General features: G+C 37.5%; 1 protein-coding gene across 6 annotated transcripts in view; it reads left to right on the forward strand.

Annotated features, from left to right (window-relative positions):
• Positions 1-16946, forward strand: part of POLA1 (DNA polymerase alpha 1, catalytic subunit) — a 301162-nt gene that overhangs the window by 114676 nt on the left and 169540 nt on the right. For all 6 annotated transcript variants that reach the window (XM_032286164.1, XM_032286162.1, XM_032286163.1 and 3 more), the window contains 3 exons: positions 1934-2066; positions 8872-9003; positions 14371-14545. In XM_032286164.1, the coding sequence (XP_032142055.1) occupies positions 1934-2066; positions 8872-9003; positions 14371-14545 (440 nt within the window). The remainder of the gene's footprint in view (positions 1-1933; positions 2067-8871; positions 9004-14370; positions 14546-16946) is intronic.

Genomic DNA, 16946 nt, shown 5'->3' on the forward strand with positions numbered 1-16946 from the left:
TAGGTAGATTAAAACTTAGAAAAAGCCAAATTCGCTCAGTAAGAAATGCTTGCTATAAGATACATCTCATGAGTTTTTAACTCTTGGTAAGGGTAAACCTTCACACTTCAGATCCTTAGAGTTGATTTCGTTGATGTTCATTTGTTTTGCTTTAATGTCGCTATTAGAAAGTGCCTTGTTTTGTGCTCCTGAATCTTGCTACATCTTCTTTAGGAACATAATTGTTAAGATTTTCTCATTTTATGGCTTAAAATGTTCTGGGATTCAAAGTGGGCCATGGAGTGAGACTTTGTTCCCACCCATATGATTTGTATATAAAAGATTATTATTAATACCAGGTTAATTTAAGGGCTAGTTCTCAAATCCTATGTGTACCTCAGAATTAGTAAATGTCATGACTGACCTCCTAGCTTTGCACCTGAGACTGAAGAATGTGATAATAAGACCTGCTTTTTAAAGGATCATATTAATGTGCAAAGCACCCATTTAAAAATGAAGTTTTAGACTGGGCGTGGTGGTGGCTCATGCCTGTAATCCCAGCACTTTGGGAGGCTGAAGCAGGCGGATTACTTGAGGTCAGGAGTTTGCAACCAGCCTGGCCAACATGGTGAAACGCTGTCTCTACTAAAAATACAAAAATTAGCTGGATGTGGTGGCACATGCCTGTAATCCCAGCTACTGGGGCAGCTGAGGCAGGAGAATCACTTGAACCTGGGAGGTGGAGGTTGTATTGAGCCAAGATTGCACCTTTCCACTCCAGCCTGGGTGAAGCAGCGAGACTCCGTCTGAAAAAAAAAAAAAAAAATGAATTTTTAGGTGCTTTGTGTACCATCTTTCATATACTCCTATTTTGTGACCATGACTAATTCTGAAAGTAGAAGAATGTTTTTCTTTAAAGCTAAATTTCCAAATCAGTTTTAATATTCTGAATATCAGCATTTAAAAACTTGTTTTCCAATCTTCCTCTTGCTGTCAAGTTGGGAAATTAGCAGTTATTGCTGCTGCATAACTACTCTTGATTAGGCAGAGTTGACCATCTGAGTATAGTCCACTGTGAGCCTTTTATGAAATGTAGCTTGAAATGCTTCATTGCCCCCAAATGTACCCAAAGAAAAAAGTACTTTGTATAGACTGTGGATTAGCGTCTTCTCTTCAGCTTTTGTGTTTTCTAAGAAAAGATGCATCATAATAGAAGTAAATTTCTCTGCGTTAGAAATGTATTAGTAATTAAAGCTATACAAATGTTTTTGTCAGGGTTCTTTTTCTGACAAATTATAATGCAGCTGTCAAACCCTCGCTCTGCATTTTCTCAGAAATGGATAAAATATTGGCTTTCTTACTCCTTTCCTTTTACTTTTTCCTTTGGGTTTGGTTTTTAAGGGATAGCATAAGGGAAATAACTGAGCAATAAAATGAAGGTGAAGAAAGAAAAGTTTGAAATCTTTGTTTTTTAAAAAAAAATTTATGTAAAGGGCTTCATATTTCTACTCACCTAGCTCATGGTTGCTCATCCCAGGTGGAGATGATGTCTAGATATCAGAGGTAATGTGTTGGTTCTTTGTGAGGAAAGTGAAATATTTGTCTTCTAAAATTTTAACTTATGGGTAGAATATAACTGTGCATTTTGTAATTGCATAAAAATGTAAACATAAAAATGGAACGCATACTTCATCACATTTTATATAAAATATTAGCCGCCACATAAAAATGATCTGTATGTTTAGGGTCAAACTTGACATTACAAGGCTGGCAAACTTTCAGTAGAGTTGGTGTTAAAAAGCAAATAGTAACTCCCTTTTTGACATTAACCCTCATATTAGCTCTTAGTGTAGCTCTTTGCCATGTGTTAATCTAATGGCATTTCTCTTCCTTTCTTATTCTTTACTAGTAAAATATGATATTAAAAAATCAACTGCTGTCTTTTTTTTTTCAGGTTTGTGATTGGCCAGATCCTTTCTGATCAAAGCCGCGACACTATAGTAGAAAACATTCAGAAGAGGCTAATAGAAATTGGAGAGAATGTGCTAAATGGCAGTGTCCCAGTGAGCCAGTTTGAAATTAACAAGGTAAATGTGGCATTTATTGTTGAGCCCAGCTGCTGTCGTGTGTTTTTCTCCTCCTTCAGATAGTTGAAGAACCACCTCATCCTTGCAATTGAAATAAATTCTAGCTGGTGATGAAAGCTGCTTAACAACTGTGTCACAGATTGAGCACTAGCATACCTCTTCCAGCCACAGGTACAGCCATGTCTGCCAGAAACCTTCTGTCTCTAGTCCTTACTTTAATTCTTGGAAGACTCATTTTCAGAGGCCCTATGGAGTGATATAGTTTACTTATTGGGGACTGGAGAACACTACCTTCTTCGGTCCCTTAAGTAATAGTTGTTTGGGGTGTAGGCCTGTAGGCTTATTGTGTGCATTCATGTGTTTGTTTAACTTCGCAGATGGTGATCCTTAGAGGTGCTGTACTCGGAAGGCTTTTGGGGACATAAGTTATTTAGAAACAGTCTTAGTTGTTGAAAATAGGGAAATATTTTTTCTTACCTAATTTGAAAAACAAAATCTTGGTTTCCAAAGCGCTGTGTAATAAACGAAATGTTAGTTTTTTTTTTTCTATTTAAAAGGAGTACCTTTATATATTCAGAAGCTAATTTTGCAAATACCACACTACCCATTTTGTGGTAGATTTCATTGTCAAAGTGCATACAAAAATTAATGAAAAAGAATCTGATGCTGACACTAAATGGAAGTTTTAGAATGAAGACTCATTCATAATACTCTGCGCTCACGTAATGCCTGTCATTTTTGCACATTTCTGTACTCTTGAAAACATTTTTATATTGCAGCAATTACAATAAGTTATTTAGAAATATATTTTCATTTAACATTTTCCTACATTTTTAGATTGCCTTAAAAATCATCAAATTAGTGTATGAATCTTCTGTTTCATGGATACTTCTTTATTTAACTTTGTTGATTATTAAATATTTTCTATTATAAATTACTATTGAACATCTTTATTTATCTTTTTGCATTTGGATGAATTACTTTATTACTTTAGGTTCCTTGAAGGAAAATATTTGAGTCCAAAGATGTGAATATCTGTATGGCTTTTTCCAAATTGCTTTGTGAAAGGATAATACCAATTGATAATAGCAAAATATGCCAGTTTCACCACAGTTTTACATGTAGTGGTGATGATATTTAAATAAACCTTTGCTACCGTCATGAACATGAAACTGTATTTCATGATCGCATTGAATTTTCATTTCTTTGGTTCCTAGAAATGTTTTCTTACAGTTTATGTTTATTCTTAGGTAAGTTGTTTCCTGTACCTTGACTATGACATCCTTAATATCACAAAAGAAGACATTGGTTTGTACATTAGAAGGGGACAGTGTTTCTTGGCACTGGCTCTCCACTTTAAGTGATGAAGTTTATACATATTGACATAGAATCACTGTGTCACCTGGAAAGTAGTTTTCTTTTAAAGATTTTGTTTAATTTCTTTCTCAAAAATTTATATGAGTAAGAGTTATGACTTAAGTCTTCTTTTGGCCAGTTTTTACATCAGTTCTGCATATTGTATCCTTGATCCTGTCTACCTTTCTAGAAACTTGGGTTTCTATCACAAGGGCTTCCAGGGACGAGTTTGGGAGTCTCAGTCCCAGCATGGCTACGTAATTGGCAAAGTAACACTGAGCACATTTCTTTTAGGATAGTGGACCCACACTATGATCCCCTCATATGAATGATGACACAGTATTACCAGTGTGCAGAAAGAAAGTTAGAGTCACAGATATACTGACAGTGTCTGGGTTCTAATGAATAGTCTGCATTCTTTCAAGTTTTTATTATTGAAATTTCTAGAGTTCTGTAAAAGTAGAGAGGATGGTATCATGAATCCCTATGTATCCATCACTCAGCTTCAATAATTATCAACTTATAGTGACATGTTATTATTACCAATAGCAATAGTAATTAATACTTAGTGTCTAGTGTGATAGAGGCTGTGAATAGATGTTTCTGTGGCAAAACTGAAAATGTGACTTACTGCTTTTGTATTCTCCATATCACTTAGCATAGCTGGTGGCAAATAGTAGTTGTTCATTAAGCATTGAAAGAATTCATTTGCTTGTTTAATCATCCATTCAGCAAACATGGAGTACCTCTTATGTACACAATGCTGATTCTGGGATATAAAGTTGAATAAGGAATGCATGGTCCATATTTTCAAGATGCTAGTGGTCTATTAAAAGTATTTACTCTTGGCCGGGTACGGTGGCTCACAACTGTAGTCCCAGCACTTTGGAAGGCCAAGGTGGGCAGATTATGAGGTTAGGAGTTCGAGATCAGCCTGACCAACATAGTGAAACCCTGTGTCTACTAAAAAAATACAAAAATTAGCTGGGCATGGTGGCACGTGCCTGTAATGCCAGCTCCTCAGGAGGCTGCGGCAGGAGAATCACTTGAACCCAGGAGGTGGAGGTTGCAGTGAGCTGAGATCACAGCACTGTACTCCAGCCTAGGCGACAGAATGAGACTCCATCTCAAAAAAAAAAAAAGGTATTTACGGTCTGTTGAGAAACATTAAGTTTACCCTGCCGCCATGGCTCCTTTGTGGAGGATACCTTTTAGTTTGTAATTAGCGGTAGGCTAATATACTTGGTATATTCTTGGTACCTACTTGGTGTATTCTTGAGTTATGTGTATATGTAGAACACCTGTGTATTAATAAGAATTACCCGTCAAAGAGCAAATAAATATGTGGATGAGAATCTGCTCGGGGCCTTCAGCCTGGAAATGCTGTCAGCCTGTCAGCTCTCAGGCTGTTGGTCCCCTGATAGATCCACTCTGTTGTTCTGTCTGGGTATCTGCCGCTCAACACCTTCAGCCCACCTGGGTGGGGGTCTCCCAGCCGAGCTGGTTGTCGGTAACTGTTCTATATTCTTTCTTTTATTTAGTAGATAAGAATTTCTGCAGTGTGATGTAAGTACAGTAAATTCTATTGAAAGGGCTATCTTTATTATAGTTCTGTATCTATTTACAGTAAGCTATTCATGTGTTAAAGGTGATGTATCCTGATAAACTTTAACATTTGTCTAAACACTTGCACTATTTAAAACTTGTGAGCAGTTCAGTTTCTACATTTTATTGCTTCCAAAAGAGAGTGGACTGGCAGAGTCTGTGTATGTGACTGCTTATGCATGGTCTCATGATGAGATTTTTTTTTTCACTTTTTGTGTTTGATTTTTTTTTTTTTTAGGTGATGCTGGTAGGACTTGAAAATGACAGGTTAGATTAGGGTGGAGACATGCATGAAGTGATGGGATTTACCTTTAGAGATTTTAGCCCTTGTTGCCAAAAGCAACTGAAAAACAGCATGTGTGATTTTGCTGAACTACTGCAATCTTAGCTTAAATATATTTCACAAAGTAACACAAAATACTTCACAGCTGATTTTTATAGCTCTGGCTAACTTGAGCCTAAACCACCAGGAAGCATTTTTTTTTAAATGAAGCCTTCTAAAACTAGCTTGTAAAGTCCCCAAATAGCCTCCATCTAATAATTAGAAAGTATGTCAGCTGAAATTTAGAATTTCTTAACATTGCACTGAAGAATAATCCATTGAAGAAGATAACAGATTCCTTAAGTGCCATTAAATCAGTAAAGATTTCTATACTGTATTGCTTGTCCAAGTCAATCAGAACTTCACATATTCCAAGTTTGAGGAGATTCAAATACTTGGGAGAGTTTCTTAGGTACTTTCCTACAATGAGTATAGAATTTAGTAAGTTTATGTAACTTAGGCATGTGCAGCCATGTTTGAGGACCTATTTTATTCTTCTATATCAGTTATCAGATTTCTTGGTCTTAGGACACCTTTATGTTCTTAAGATAATTGAAGATCCCGGCCGGGCATGGTGGCTCACGCCTGTAATCCAAGCACTTTGGAGGCCAAGGCGGGCGGATCACCTGAGGTCGGGAGTTCAAGACCAGCCTGACCAACATGGTGAAACCCCGTCTTAAAAAATAATAATAATAATTGAAGACCTCAAGAGCTCTTGTTGATGTAGTTTATCTTGATATTTAGTATGTTCGAAATTTAAAAGCATTTGTTAATTTATTTAAAAATAGCATTAAGCTCTTTATATAATTATAAAAAATACCATTTCTTTCTATGAAAAAATATATTTTAAAACAAAGAAAAACTTAGCATGAGGAGTGGTATCATTTTACAATTTTGCACATCTCTTTAATGTCTATCTCAGTAGAAGACATCTGGGTTTTCATTTCTGCTTCTGCATACAATCTGTTGTGATAAGTGGTTTTGGATGAAGTATAGGAAGAAATTCAGTTTAACCCAAACATGTAGTTAGAAAAAGGAGAAGTAGTTTAGTAATTTTTTCTCATAGTTGTAGGTATTCTTCTTTGATCCTACACCAGAACTCTGCAGATGATATTTTCTTAAACTTTGTTTGTAATGTGGAATCTGAAACTGTATCAATGAGCTTTTTGTGCTCTCTTATATTAAAATCTATTGGTCTGTGTTGTACTTTGAAAGAGTATTTAACCCATTTGTGGCATGAATTGACCATTTGTTAAATGTTGCTTCCCTGAATTATACAGATCCTCCAAAATAGACACATTCGATGTCCACTATCAAAAATTATATTTAAAAATATTCCTACTTATGTTGGAAAAATCTTTAAGCATTGGGAAGCTGTCAGGCTCACAGAAGTAGAAACAAGTTTCCTAAAATTCTAATTTGCACTTTGAAAGCTTGAATTTTATCTTTGACAGGTTTTTTTTTTGCCTTGAAGTGCCAGGCTCACTTCTTTTTTGAGAAATTTTCTGCCAGATACCCAAGTCAGAATAACAGTAGTTTGCCCGTAATTCTTCCAAGTAAAAATTATATTCTGTGAAAAAGACAGCTAGTTTAGCTTGCAACTCAAACAGTTGTACAAATGCTTTTCCTTAAGCAATCTTTGTTTTTCAGATATGCCTCATGTGTACTTTCTGTTTTATCACACAAAATAGTAGACTTGTACTCAAAGGTTGAGAGCTTTTTTTTTTTCTTTTTCTTTTTTATTTTACTTTAAGTTCTTGGATACATGTGTTGAATGTACAGGTTTGTTACATACGTATACATGTGCCGTGATGGTTTGCTGCACCTATCAATCCATCATCTAGGTTTTAAGCCCTGTATACATTAGATGTTTGTCCTAATGCTCTCCCTCCCCTTTCCTTCGACCCCCTAAGAGGCCCCAGTGTGTGATGTTTCCCTCCCTGTGTCCATGTGTTTTCATTGTCGACTCCCATTTATGAGTGGAACATGTGATATTTGGTTTTCTGTTCCTGTGTTAGTTTGCTGAGGATGTCCAGTTTCATCCATGTCCCTTCAAAGGACATGAACTCACTCCTTTTTATGGCTGCTTAGTATTCCATGGCGTATACGTGCTACATTTTCTTTCTCCAGTCTATTATTGATGGGCATTTGGTTTGGTTCCAAGTCTTTGCTATTGAGAGCTTTAAAAATTATTCTTACTACTTTGTCAAGGACATTCTTAAGTGAAAGTATATTTTTAACTATGCATGGTGGTGAAGAATACAGTGACTCTTAGTACAGTTTGGTGTTACCGTCCTGATTCATGTTTATAAGGCACCAGCATTTTTGCCCACCATTGCTCCTGTATCATCAGTACAGATAGTATTGTTATGAAAATAGTTTTGATTTTAGGACTCCATGGAAGGATATCAGGAACCCCAGGGCTCTGCAGTCCACACTTTGAGAACAGGTGAGCTCATCAAGCAGTACCTTGATCCCCATTCTTTCTCTGTCTTTTGAAACCCACCCCTTCCAGGGTTAGGTATCCCCCTCCTTTTCTTTATGCATATTGAGCTCCATTCTAATAGAATGCATTTTTTTCCCTCACCCTTTGCCTTTTTGTTTGTTTCTCTGCCTAGACTATTTTTGTCTCTGTTACCTTTTCTTAAAATCTTGTTTTTCCTTCTAGTGCCAGCTTAAGTTTTTTTCTTCCATGATTTCTGCTTTCAGGTGGAAATCATTCTTACCTTTCTAAGTTCTCTTCACACTTCATTCACATCTCCTTTATAGCACATATAGCTTATTTTAGAGGGTTATTTTTTTGGAGGGGAGGTGGAGGGTAGAGTCTTCCACTAAAAGCAGATGACTGTGTCTTGTTCATCCTGTGGTACTTTATAATACTTGAACAGATTCTGTGAATTATTACAGATGGAGTGAAATAATTTTTTCAGCAAATATTTGGCTGCTACTGTACATCAAGCATCATTAGAAACACTGTGCATACAGTTGTGAGCAAGGCTGACATTGTTCCTGTTTTCGTGGTACTTACTTTCTGTTACAAACGCATTCTACCTTTGTAGATGTTAATTGACAGCATGAGTAAATTCAGTGATTTCTAGTGCCTTTGGGATTTATTTAGGCCAGAGGAGCCTTTGAGAAACAATCATTAAGTCAGAGTAGCTGTTATTCATCAGTCCCAACTAATCAGTTAACTCGGTGAGAGAATTGCAAACATTAAGGCTGCATATAACACTGAATTTATAGTCTTAACTTTCTATATCCAAGTATCATGTGACATGGCCTGTTAACTTACATTTCTTTTTTGTTGGGGTTGCATCTGGTTATGTTAGTTTTTGAACAAAGGAGAGAGGAGCCTTGAAGATGGGATGTTTAAAGATTCTGTAGCAGTATTTTCTACATACAGCTTCTGTCATTTTTTATATTTATGTGACTAGTATGATTCTAGCAAAGATGTTTTTAGTGTATATCTGTGTGAGAAGGGTTTTATTTTAAGGCTTTGGACTTTTTTGTTCCCTCTTTCAGGCATTGACAAAGGATCCCCAGGATTACCCTGATAAAAAAAGCCTACCTCATGTACATGTTGCCCTCTGGATAAATTCTCAAGGAGGCAGAAAGGTGAAAGCTGGAGATACTGTGTCATATGTCATCTGTCAGGTAAACTATTGACATTCATAAGACTCTGATACCTCTTAAGAACTGGAAGTAAAATCCAGATTGCCAGTGTCTTATTTAGTATTCTTCCCAATAATTAACTTTGTGAAGTCTGGTTGCTTTTATAGCATTTAAAAAACATTAGTTAGAGGTGTAGCATATGTCATTAGGATTTTCATAAAACGTTTATGACAAGTTTATAGCGGTAGCTAGTCTTTTAACCCTAAATTAACTTTAATGCAAATGTAAGTTTCATCAGATGTTCAGCAGTAGTCCTCCTTTATCATTCCTTTTGCAACAGTTCCCATTATAGATATCAGTGAAATAATAAAAGAATAAACATCATTTTCCTAGCAAATGTCCAAATAATTATGTTAAAAAATATGGAGTACATGATTATATGCAGAAGTTGAGAGATTCTATAAACATACCCTATGAGGAAAATACACAGTTCAACCAGTTTTTTTTTTTTTTTTCCTTCCTTCGAGTGGAGAAGGCCCACCTCCTTACCCTTCTCCCTGTTTCACAAGGCACCTCTAGGCCTTCTGGAACAGTTTTAAACCACTACCAGTTCTTTTGATAATAGCATGCCTATAATGGATGAGGAGAGAGAGTAAGAGAGAAGAGCAGGTTTTTGACTTTCGAAGCCCTTAACTCCAGTTTTAACAAAGGAGAGGTCTCATTCCTTCTCTCTGTAAAAATAACTCAGGGTCATAGCATTTATCCAAATTCTTTCATATTACTATGGTATATACTACTTAACACAAGGTATAATTTATCTAAGACTGTTTTTTTTTTTTTTTAATTTTTATTTATTTATTTTTTTTGAGACGGAGTTTCACTCATGTTACCCAGGCTGGAGTGCAATGGCGCGATCTCGGCTCACCGCAACCTCCGCCTCCTGGGTTCAGGCAATTCTCCTGCCTCAGCATCCTGAGTAGCTGGGATTACAGGCACGCACCACCATGCCCAGCTAATTTTTTTTTGTATTTTTGGTAGAGACGGGGTTTCACCATGTTGACCAGGATGGTCTCGATCTCTTGACCTCGTGATCCACCCGCCTCGGCCTCCCAAAGTGCTGGGATTACAGGCTTGAGCCACCGTGCCCGGCCAAGACTGTTTTTTAAAAAAATTAAGAATTTTATCCTAATTGTTATTGCATTATGTTGTTAGAGTAAAATTTTTTACATAAATCTAAAAATTAGTTGCAATATGATTGATATTTGTCAAACCACAGTCAGTATGTTTTTAAATCAGAGTCTTTTGAAAATTTAAAAGTAGTCTGCTGATATCTGCTATATGCCGTGGATGATGTACATAACAAATGATTTAAGTACATGGACAGGAATCAGCACTTGACTCTGTCTCCCCCCTAGGGTTACCCTTGATTAAGAACTGTTACAGAAAGCCAATTCCTGCAGGAAAATATTTCCATAAATGTCTGACTTGCTCAAGCCCTTAATGTGCTTTGCATATTGCCTCTGACAAGTCTCATCTCAAAAAAACAATTTTCATATTATGCAAATAAAGATTTTGGTAAATAGGCTAGGTTTTTTTTTCCACTTACGTCTTCACATACATGGAAAAGCTCTTAGATTGGTAATGACAAGAACAGATGACAGCATACAACTTTGAAAAATTATATAGGTTCAGTGAAATAGCATCTAATAATGAAATCAAGCCACAATTATGTTTTGGCTAAACCTGCAATGAAAATGTATGGTAACTTATAAAATAGGATGATCATTGTATTGAAAAGTCAGTTTTGTGTTCCTTGATGTCTGAATGTTAGGTCTTAAGGTTTCTTTTTCTCAGGTCTTATTAATATACATAGGCTCAAAATGCGATTGCTAATGTAGTACAGTACATCCAATTTTATGTATTTTTAGCATTTTCTATCCACTGGTTTGGGTCTTATTTGCTTTTTAAAAGTATGATTCATTCTTGTTTTTATTAGCTTATTCTCCTTAACATATCCCAAGAAAACCTACAGGACTCCCATTTGCCTTTGTACCCTACCCATGGGACATGCCCCCTTTCAACCTGTTTGCTAGCCAAATCTACCTACCTTTTTTGCTTTTAAGCACTCAGATTATTCTGTGTTTCATAACACAACCATAGTTTTAGAATATGCTTTTGAAAATGAATCATGACACTTTTTTTTTTTTTTTTTTTTTTTTTTTTTTTTTTTTTTGAGACGGAGTCTCGCTGTGTTGCCCAGGTTGGAGTGCCATCTCAGCTCACTTCAACCTCCGCCTCCTGGGTTCAAGTGATTCTCCTGCCTCAGCCTCCCAAGTAGCTGGGATTACAGGTACACGCCACCATACCTGGCCAATATTTTTGTATTTTTAGTAGAAATGGGGTTTCACCATGTTGACCAGTCTGGTCTCAAACTCCTGACCTCAGGTGATCCTCCTGCCTCAGTCTACCAAAGTGCTGGGGCTGGGATTACAGGCGTGAGTCACTGTGCCCGGCCCATTATGACACATTTTTAAGAGGACTGTTTGCTGCCTTAAGCAAGGGTGTCCTCCAAGAATAGCCTATATCCTAAACAGGTTTTGTTTTGTTTAAAATTTACATTTAGGAAATAGTGCCCTGTTCAGATTACAAATTCAGATGAGTTCAGAGAGTAATGTTTTTGGAATCTAATTTATATTGTAGGTTGTTATCGTGTTAAACCTATGTAAATTATTTGCTCAGATCTTAAATCAACTTCCATTTGTTGGCTAAGTTTTAAATCCTTAACTATTTAACTTTCATTAGACTTAATTTCCAGAAGACAAGACCTTAGCATAATTGTTTTAAGGGGCCCACTTGTCTCCAGTTCAAAATTTTTTCCCATTAGTTTCTTACTAACGATGACTACCTAGTTTTGTATGAATCGACTGCACCTGGCTTTCTCTCTGAATTATGCACTTTGTGAAGTTCACAAATTACTACATGGGCACTTGAAGAAGATCAGCATTGCTTCTTAATCTGTTCTTAAAAGTGTATGCCACACATTCTTGTATATACCATGGGGTCTGCTCAGATTTTAGAATGAAGTCTTTGAAGGTTTTTTTTTTTTTTAATTTTGAGACAGGGTCTTGCTCTGTCACTCAGGCCAGAGTACAGTGGCATGACCACAGCTCAATGCAGCTTCTATATTCTAGGCTCAAGCAATTCTCCACCCTAGCCTCCTGAGTAGCTAGGACCACAGATGCACACCTCCACGCCCAGCTAACTTTTTTTTTTTTTTTTTTTTTTAAGAGATGGGGGGGGGTGGTCTCAGTATGTTGCCCAAGTTAGTCTTGAACTCCTGGGTTCAAGCGATCCTTCTGCCTCAGCCTCTCCAAGTACTAGGATTACAGACAAGAGCCACGCTGTCCAGCAGAAGGATGTATCTTGGATCATAGCCTAATTGTTTTTCCAATATAACATAGTAAAACCTGTCATCTAACCAAGTCTTTTGAATTTAGCCATGTTCAAACTTAAATTTTTAAAATACTCTGAATATGTTAGTGCCACTTTTTGTTAAAACTTGTCTTTTGTGTAAATATTTAAAATAAAAACATTTTAAACTGAAAGTATGCTCAGAAATTTTCAACTGATTTTTTGAAAACCATGTCTTACTATGAGAACTTCTAATTACATATTCAAAAGTAACTCAAGTGCCTTTAAAAAAATATTTTACATCTACAAATTCAATTTTAATTCACCATTAAAAATTATTAAACTCAACATTGCTATAATCTTAAGGGTAGATCAATTTTTTTATAATTCTGTAAATTGGTCAGATTTTATTAAGGCAGTGTAAATACAGTTGAGTTGTGTGAAAAGACACTGCCCAAGGATTTTTTTCTCATGGTTTTTATCATCAACTATCACCTTATTATCATTGTAACAATTCAGGCTTCTAAAAGAGCAACAATTAAACTTGATTAATTATGCCTAATTCCTTTTACTATGTTGTAAACTCCTGACAAATAATAAGAAGCAAGTCATTTAATCTGAGTTTGCTGCTTTCTTAGGTATTTCATTTTGTCATTGAACAGGTAGAATCTAGTTGTTAAACAGGCGCAGGTTGTTTCCATTAGGAGACAAGCCAGAAAAGGAGCCCCTGCCACTGGACTCTGGTAAAGACAGTGGTGTGTGGAAGGTTGCCTCTGCCTTAGGCTGGGTGCTGAGCTGGAAAGGGACTGATTGTAGCAGGAATGAAAGAATGGGATTCACATTATAATCAGTTCTGCTGAGCAGCTGAGCACTGTGAATAGTTATAATTTACTAGTTTGAATATTAAATTCTGTTTCAGATGAGCGGAAGAGTGAGTGAGTTGTTGGATGTTGATCCAGTAGAGATAACTTTTTGGTTCACAGATGATAGTGACATCATTCACAAGGCTGGATATGGGCCAATTATATATAATTTCACAGCTTTTATTTTTATAGTGTAAAAGAGAAAACCCTTGAAAAGAGGCTTTCTGACCCATCTTCCTTTTCTTTAGGAGGAATCAGGTAAATGGTACAAAATGACATGCCCTTCATTCCAGTGGCCAGATATTTGGCTTTTAGAGCCCGGCAACTCTATCAGGACACTACATTATTTTACTTCTGCTTAGTATATCTTGCATATAAATTACTACTCTATAGGTTTCATTTCCCCACATTTTTACCCTTGTTTCTTTGCTTCTCAGTGATACATGGCTGTCATAGAAAACATTACTCCCAGATCTTTGAGATACTTTGACTAGAATTCTTGCCTGAAGGGATCACATTAAATTAACCACCTCCTGGGTTTAAGCGATTCTCCTGCCTCAGCCTCCTGAGTAGCTGGGACTACAGGTGCCCGCCACCATGCCTGGCTAATTTTTGTATTTTTAGTAGAGACAGGGTTTCACCACGTTGGCCAGGCTGGTCTTGAACTCCTGACCTCAGGTGATCCACCTGCCTCGGCTTCCCAAAGTGCTGGGATTACAGGCATGAGCCACCATGCCCGGCCCACATGTTTTTAAATGATCACTCCTTAAAAAGCCTTTCTGACTACACTAATTGTTACCAAGCTTTCTCAGTGTGTGGTGATACGGCAGGTGAAATTTTTTAATGTAGTCATTACTATCTTGTTGGTTTCAAGTTTTGGCAAAAAATAGAACTCAACATATACTGGATTTATATTCTTGTACACTGGATGAGATCTTAAGATTGAGATGTTGTCCTTGATTTTCCTATTCAAAATATTCAGTAATAGGTCAAAAAGACATCTTTATGTTTAGAAGTAAATACATAAAATTTAAATTGTTGCCTCTCTGACCAAGCAAGCGTCTGTGATTAAGTTGCTTACAACTTTACCTGTGTCTTCTTTTTACATGTGTCTTTTTATCATACCTTCTTTTAGGATGGATCAAACCTCACTGCAAGTCAGAGGGCCTATGCGCCTGAGCAGCTGCAGAAACAGGATAATCTAACTATTGACACCCAGTACTACCTGGCCCAGCAGATCCACCCAGTCGTGGCTCGGATCTGTGAACCAATAGACGGAATTGATGCTGTCCTCATTGCAACGTGGTTAGGTAAGTGTCCCAAGCTCACACAGAGCCTCATGTGGTAACAGCAGCACATACAGTCTTCCTTTTCTCTTGGGATCTCCATTTATGGGCATGGTATTGTGTCTGGCAATTCTTTGTTTCTAGTTTGGAACGTATTTTTGTGGTTGTTTGGTACTGTCTCCACTCATAGACTGTGAGCTTCACATACTTGGGACTGTAACCACATGCCTGCTCCATAGTTGGCACTCACTGCATACTGAGGGAAGAGAGGGAAGGCAACAGAAAGGGTGAAGTGAAGATTTCAGGTGCCTTTACAGTCATTGGGTTTATATTGTTAGAGGTTTAATTAGTATATCTCCATTAATAAGGAGATTGATGGTATCTTGCTTATTGGTTCATCTCGTCTCTGTTGCTGAAGGTATTTTCATGTCAAGTGAGAAAACGTGGCTTCTTAACATAAAATTTTAATAATTTTTCATATTCAGTTCATTGTGAGTATCCTACTCTCTAAGTTCTTCTAAAACTGGACCCGCTGTTATCCTCTAGGAATTGGCTAATTTCTAAATTCTTGTCATCGCAGGAGGTGCCAGACAACCCTGAGACCTCAGTATTTCTTTGACTTTTTGCTGTGTCACCAGACTGTCTCCATTGCTATGACATCATTACTATTGTCATCTTTTGTTTAGAAATATATTTCATAAGCAGCCCTGATTTCATTTTTAGATGACCAATACAAAAGAGTTACATTGCTTTTAAGGTCTTTCCTGGCCGGGCACGGTGGCTCACGCCTATAATCCCAGCACTTTGGGAGGCCGAGGCAGGTGGATCACGAGGTCAAGAGATCGAGACCATCCTAGTCAACATGGTGAAACCTCGTCTCTGCTAAAAATACAAAAATTAGCTGGGCATGGTGGTGCATGCCTGTAGTCCCAGCTACTCAGGAGGCTGAGGCAGGAGAATTGCTTGAACCTGGGAAGCCGAGGTTGTGGTGAGCTGAGATCCTGCTGTTGCACTCCAGCCTGGGTAACAAGAGCGAAACTCCATCTCAAAAAAAAAGGTCTTTCCTCTCTCTCCTGTGATAAGCAAAGATAAGTGTTTTCAGATTACTGCCTAATGTCCTGAGATGGCTCTTCACTGTTTATAAGTCAAGCCCAGGTGCCACTGGCATCTCACAGACTAATTTTGGCAATTACAGACTAACTTTCCAGCTCCCACCTATGTATCCAGTCTTATTCAGTCTATGCAGTGTTTCCCAAATATGGCACTGCCCATTCTGTTCCCACTTCATGGAAAATTCTCCCCCTCTTTTACTAAAACACCTAGCTTTAGCTATGGGCTTTGGCAGCATAGTGACCTGGGTTTCAATGCTGGTTCTGCTATTGACAAGCTTGTGAACCTTGGTCTACACCTTAGCTTCTTGAGTCATAGAGTTACCTTGAGGGAGAAATAAGATGATGTGTGTGAGATGTTACACTCAAGGCCTGGGGCAAAGGAAATGCTCTGTGAGTGGTAGCCACCTCCCACCTTTCTTTTAGGCTTCAGTGGAAATATGTTCCTACTCCTTCAGTCTGTAGGATTTGCTATACTTAGTGTTCAACTGCATTTGTAGAATGAGATTGGGTTTTCCATGGATGAATTATCAAGTCACATATTTTCCGTCCTGCCAGTGTTGAGTATGTTTCAGAGCTCCTCGCTGCTACCCCCATCGTCACTACCCGATCAGTGTTTACTCTGGAAGTGGAAGCTCATTTTTAACATTTGCCTAAGCAAATATTATTAGGAAGATAAAATTCTACCACCAAAATAATCATATAATGTATTCTGCAAGATGAGTTGTATTTAATGATGTTTATAAATCCTCAGCTGGGAAGAGAGGACTGTAAAAGCAAGGTATTTTTTAGCTTCATTTTTTTCTCTACTATACATTGAGTATTTACTCTGTTGGATACAGTGATAAGTACTTTGCATTTGTTATCTCGTTCAGTCCTTGTGACAACCTCACAAAGGTATGTCGTATTAGCTCCATTTTACAGAGGAAGAAGCTAGGTTTAGAGAGGTAATGATCTTGGTCTTGGCACATAGGTAGTAGATAGCAGGCTGTGATTTCAAAGGTTGTGATCCTAACCACTGTGCTAACCTTGATTGCCTGTTCTTAGCTCTGAAAGGCTATGAAAGATGTTTTCAATCAGGAGTGGGGTAGCTTGGATTTGCAAACACGGGGAGCTTCATGTTTTTCTTGCTCCCTCCATTTGCCACTGTACACCCCATGCTCTCCACTGAAAACCTCTGAGTTTAAAAAAAAAAAACAAAAACAAAAACCTAGTGTAGGTTGGGTGTGGTGGCTCATACCTGTAATCCCGGCACTTTGGGAGGCCCAAGCAGGTGGATCACGAGGTCAGGAATTCGAGACCAGCCTGACCAACAT

This window comes from Sapajus apella, unplaced genomic scaffold (assembly GCF_009761245.1).
Source record: "Sapajus apella isolate SASKATOON/1434 unplaced genomic scaffold, GSC_monkey_1.0 scaffold17, whole genome shotgun sequence".
Taxonomy (NCBI): domain Eukaryota; kingdom Metazoa; phylum Chordata; class Mammalia; order Primates; family Cebidae; genus Sapajus; species Sapajus apella.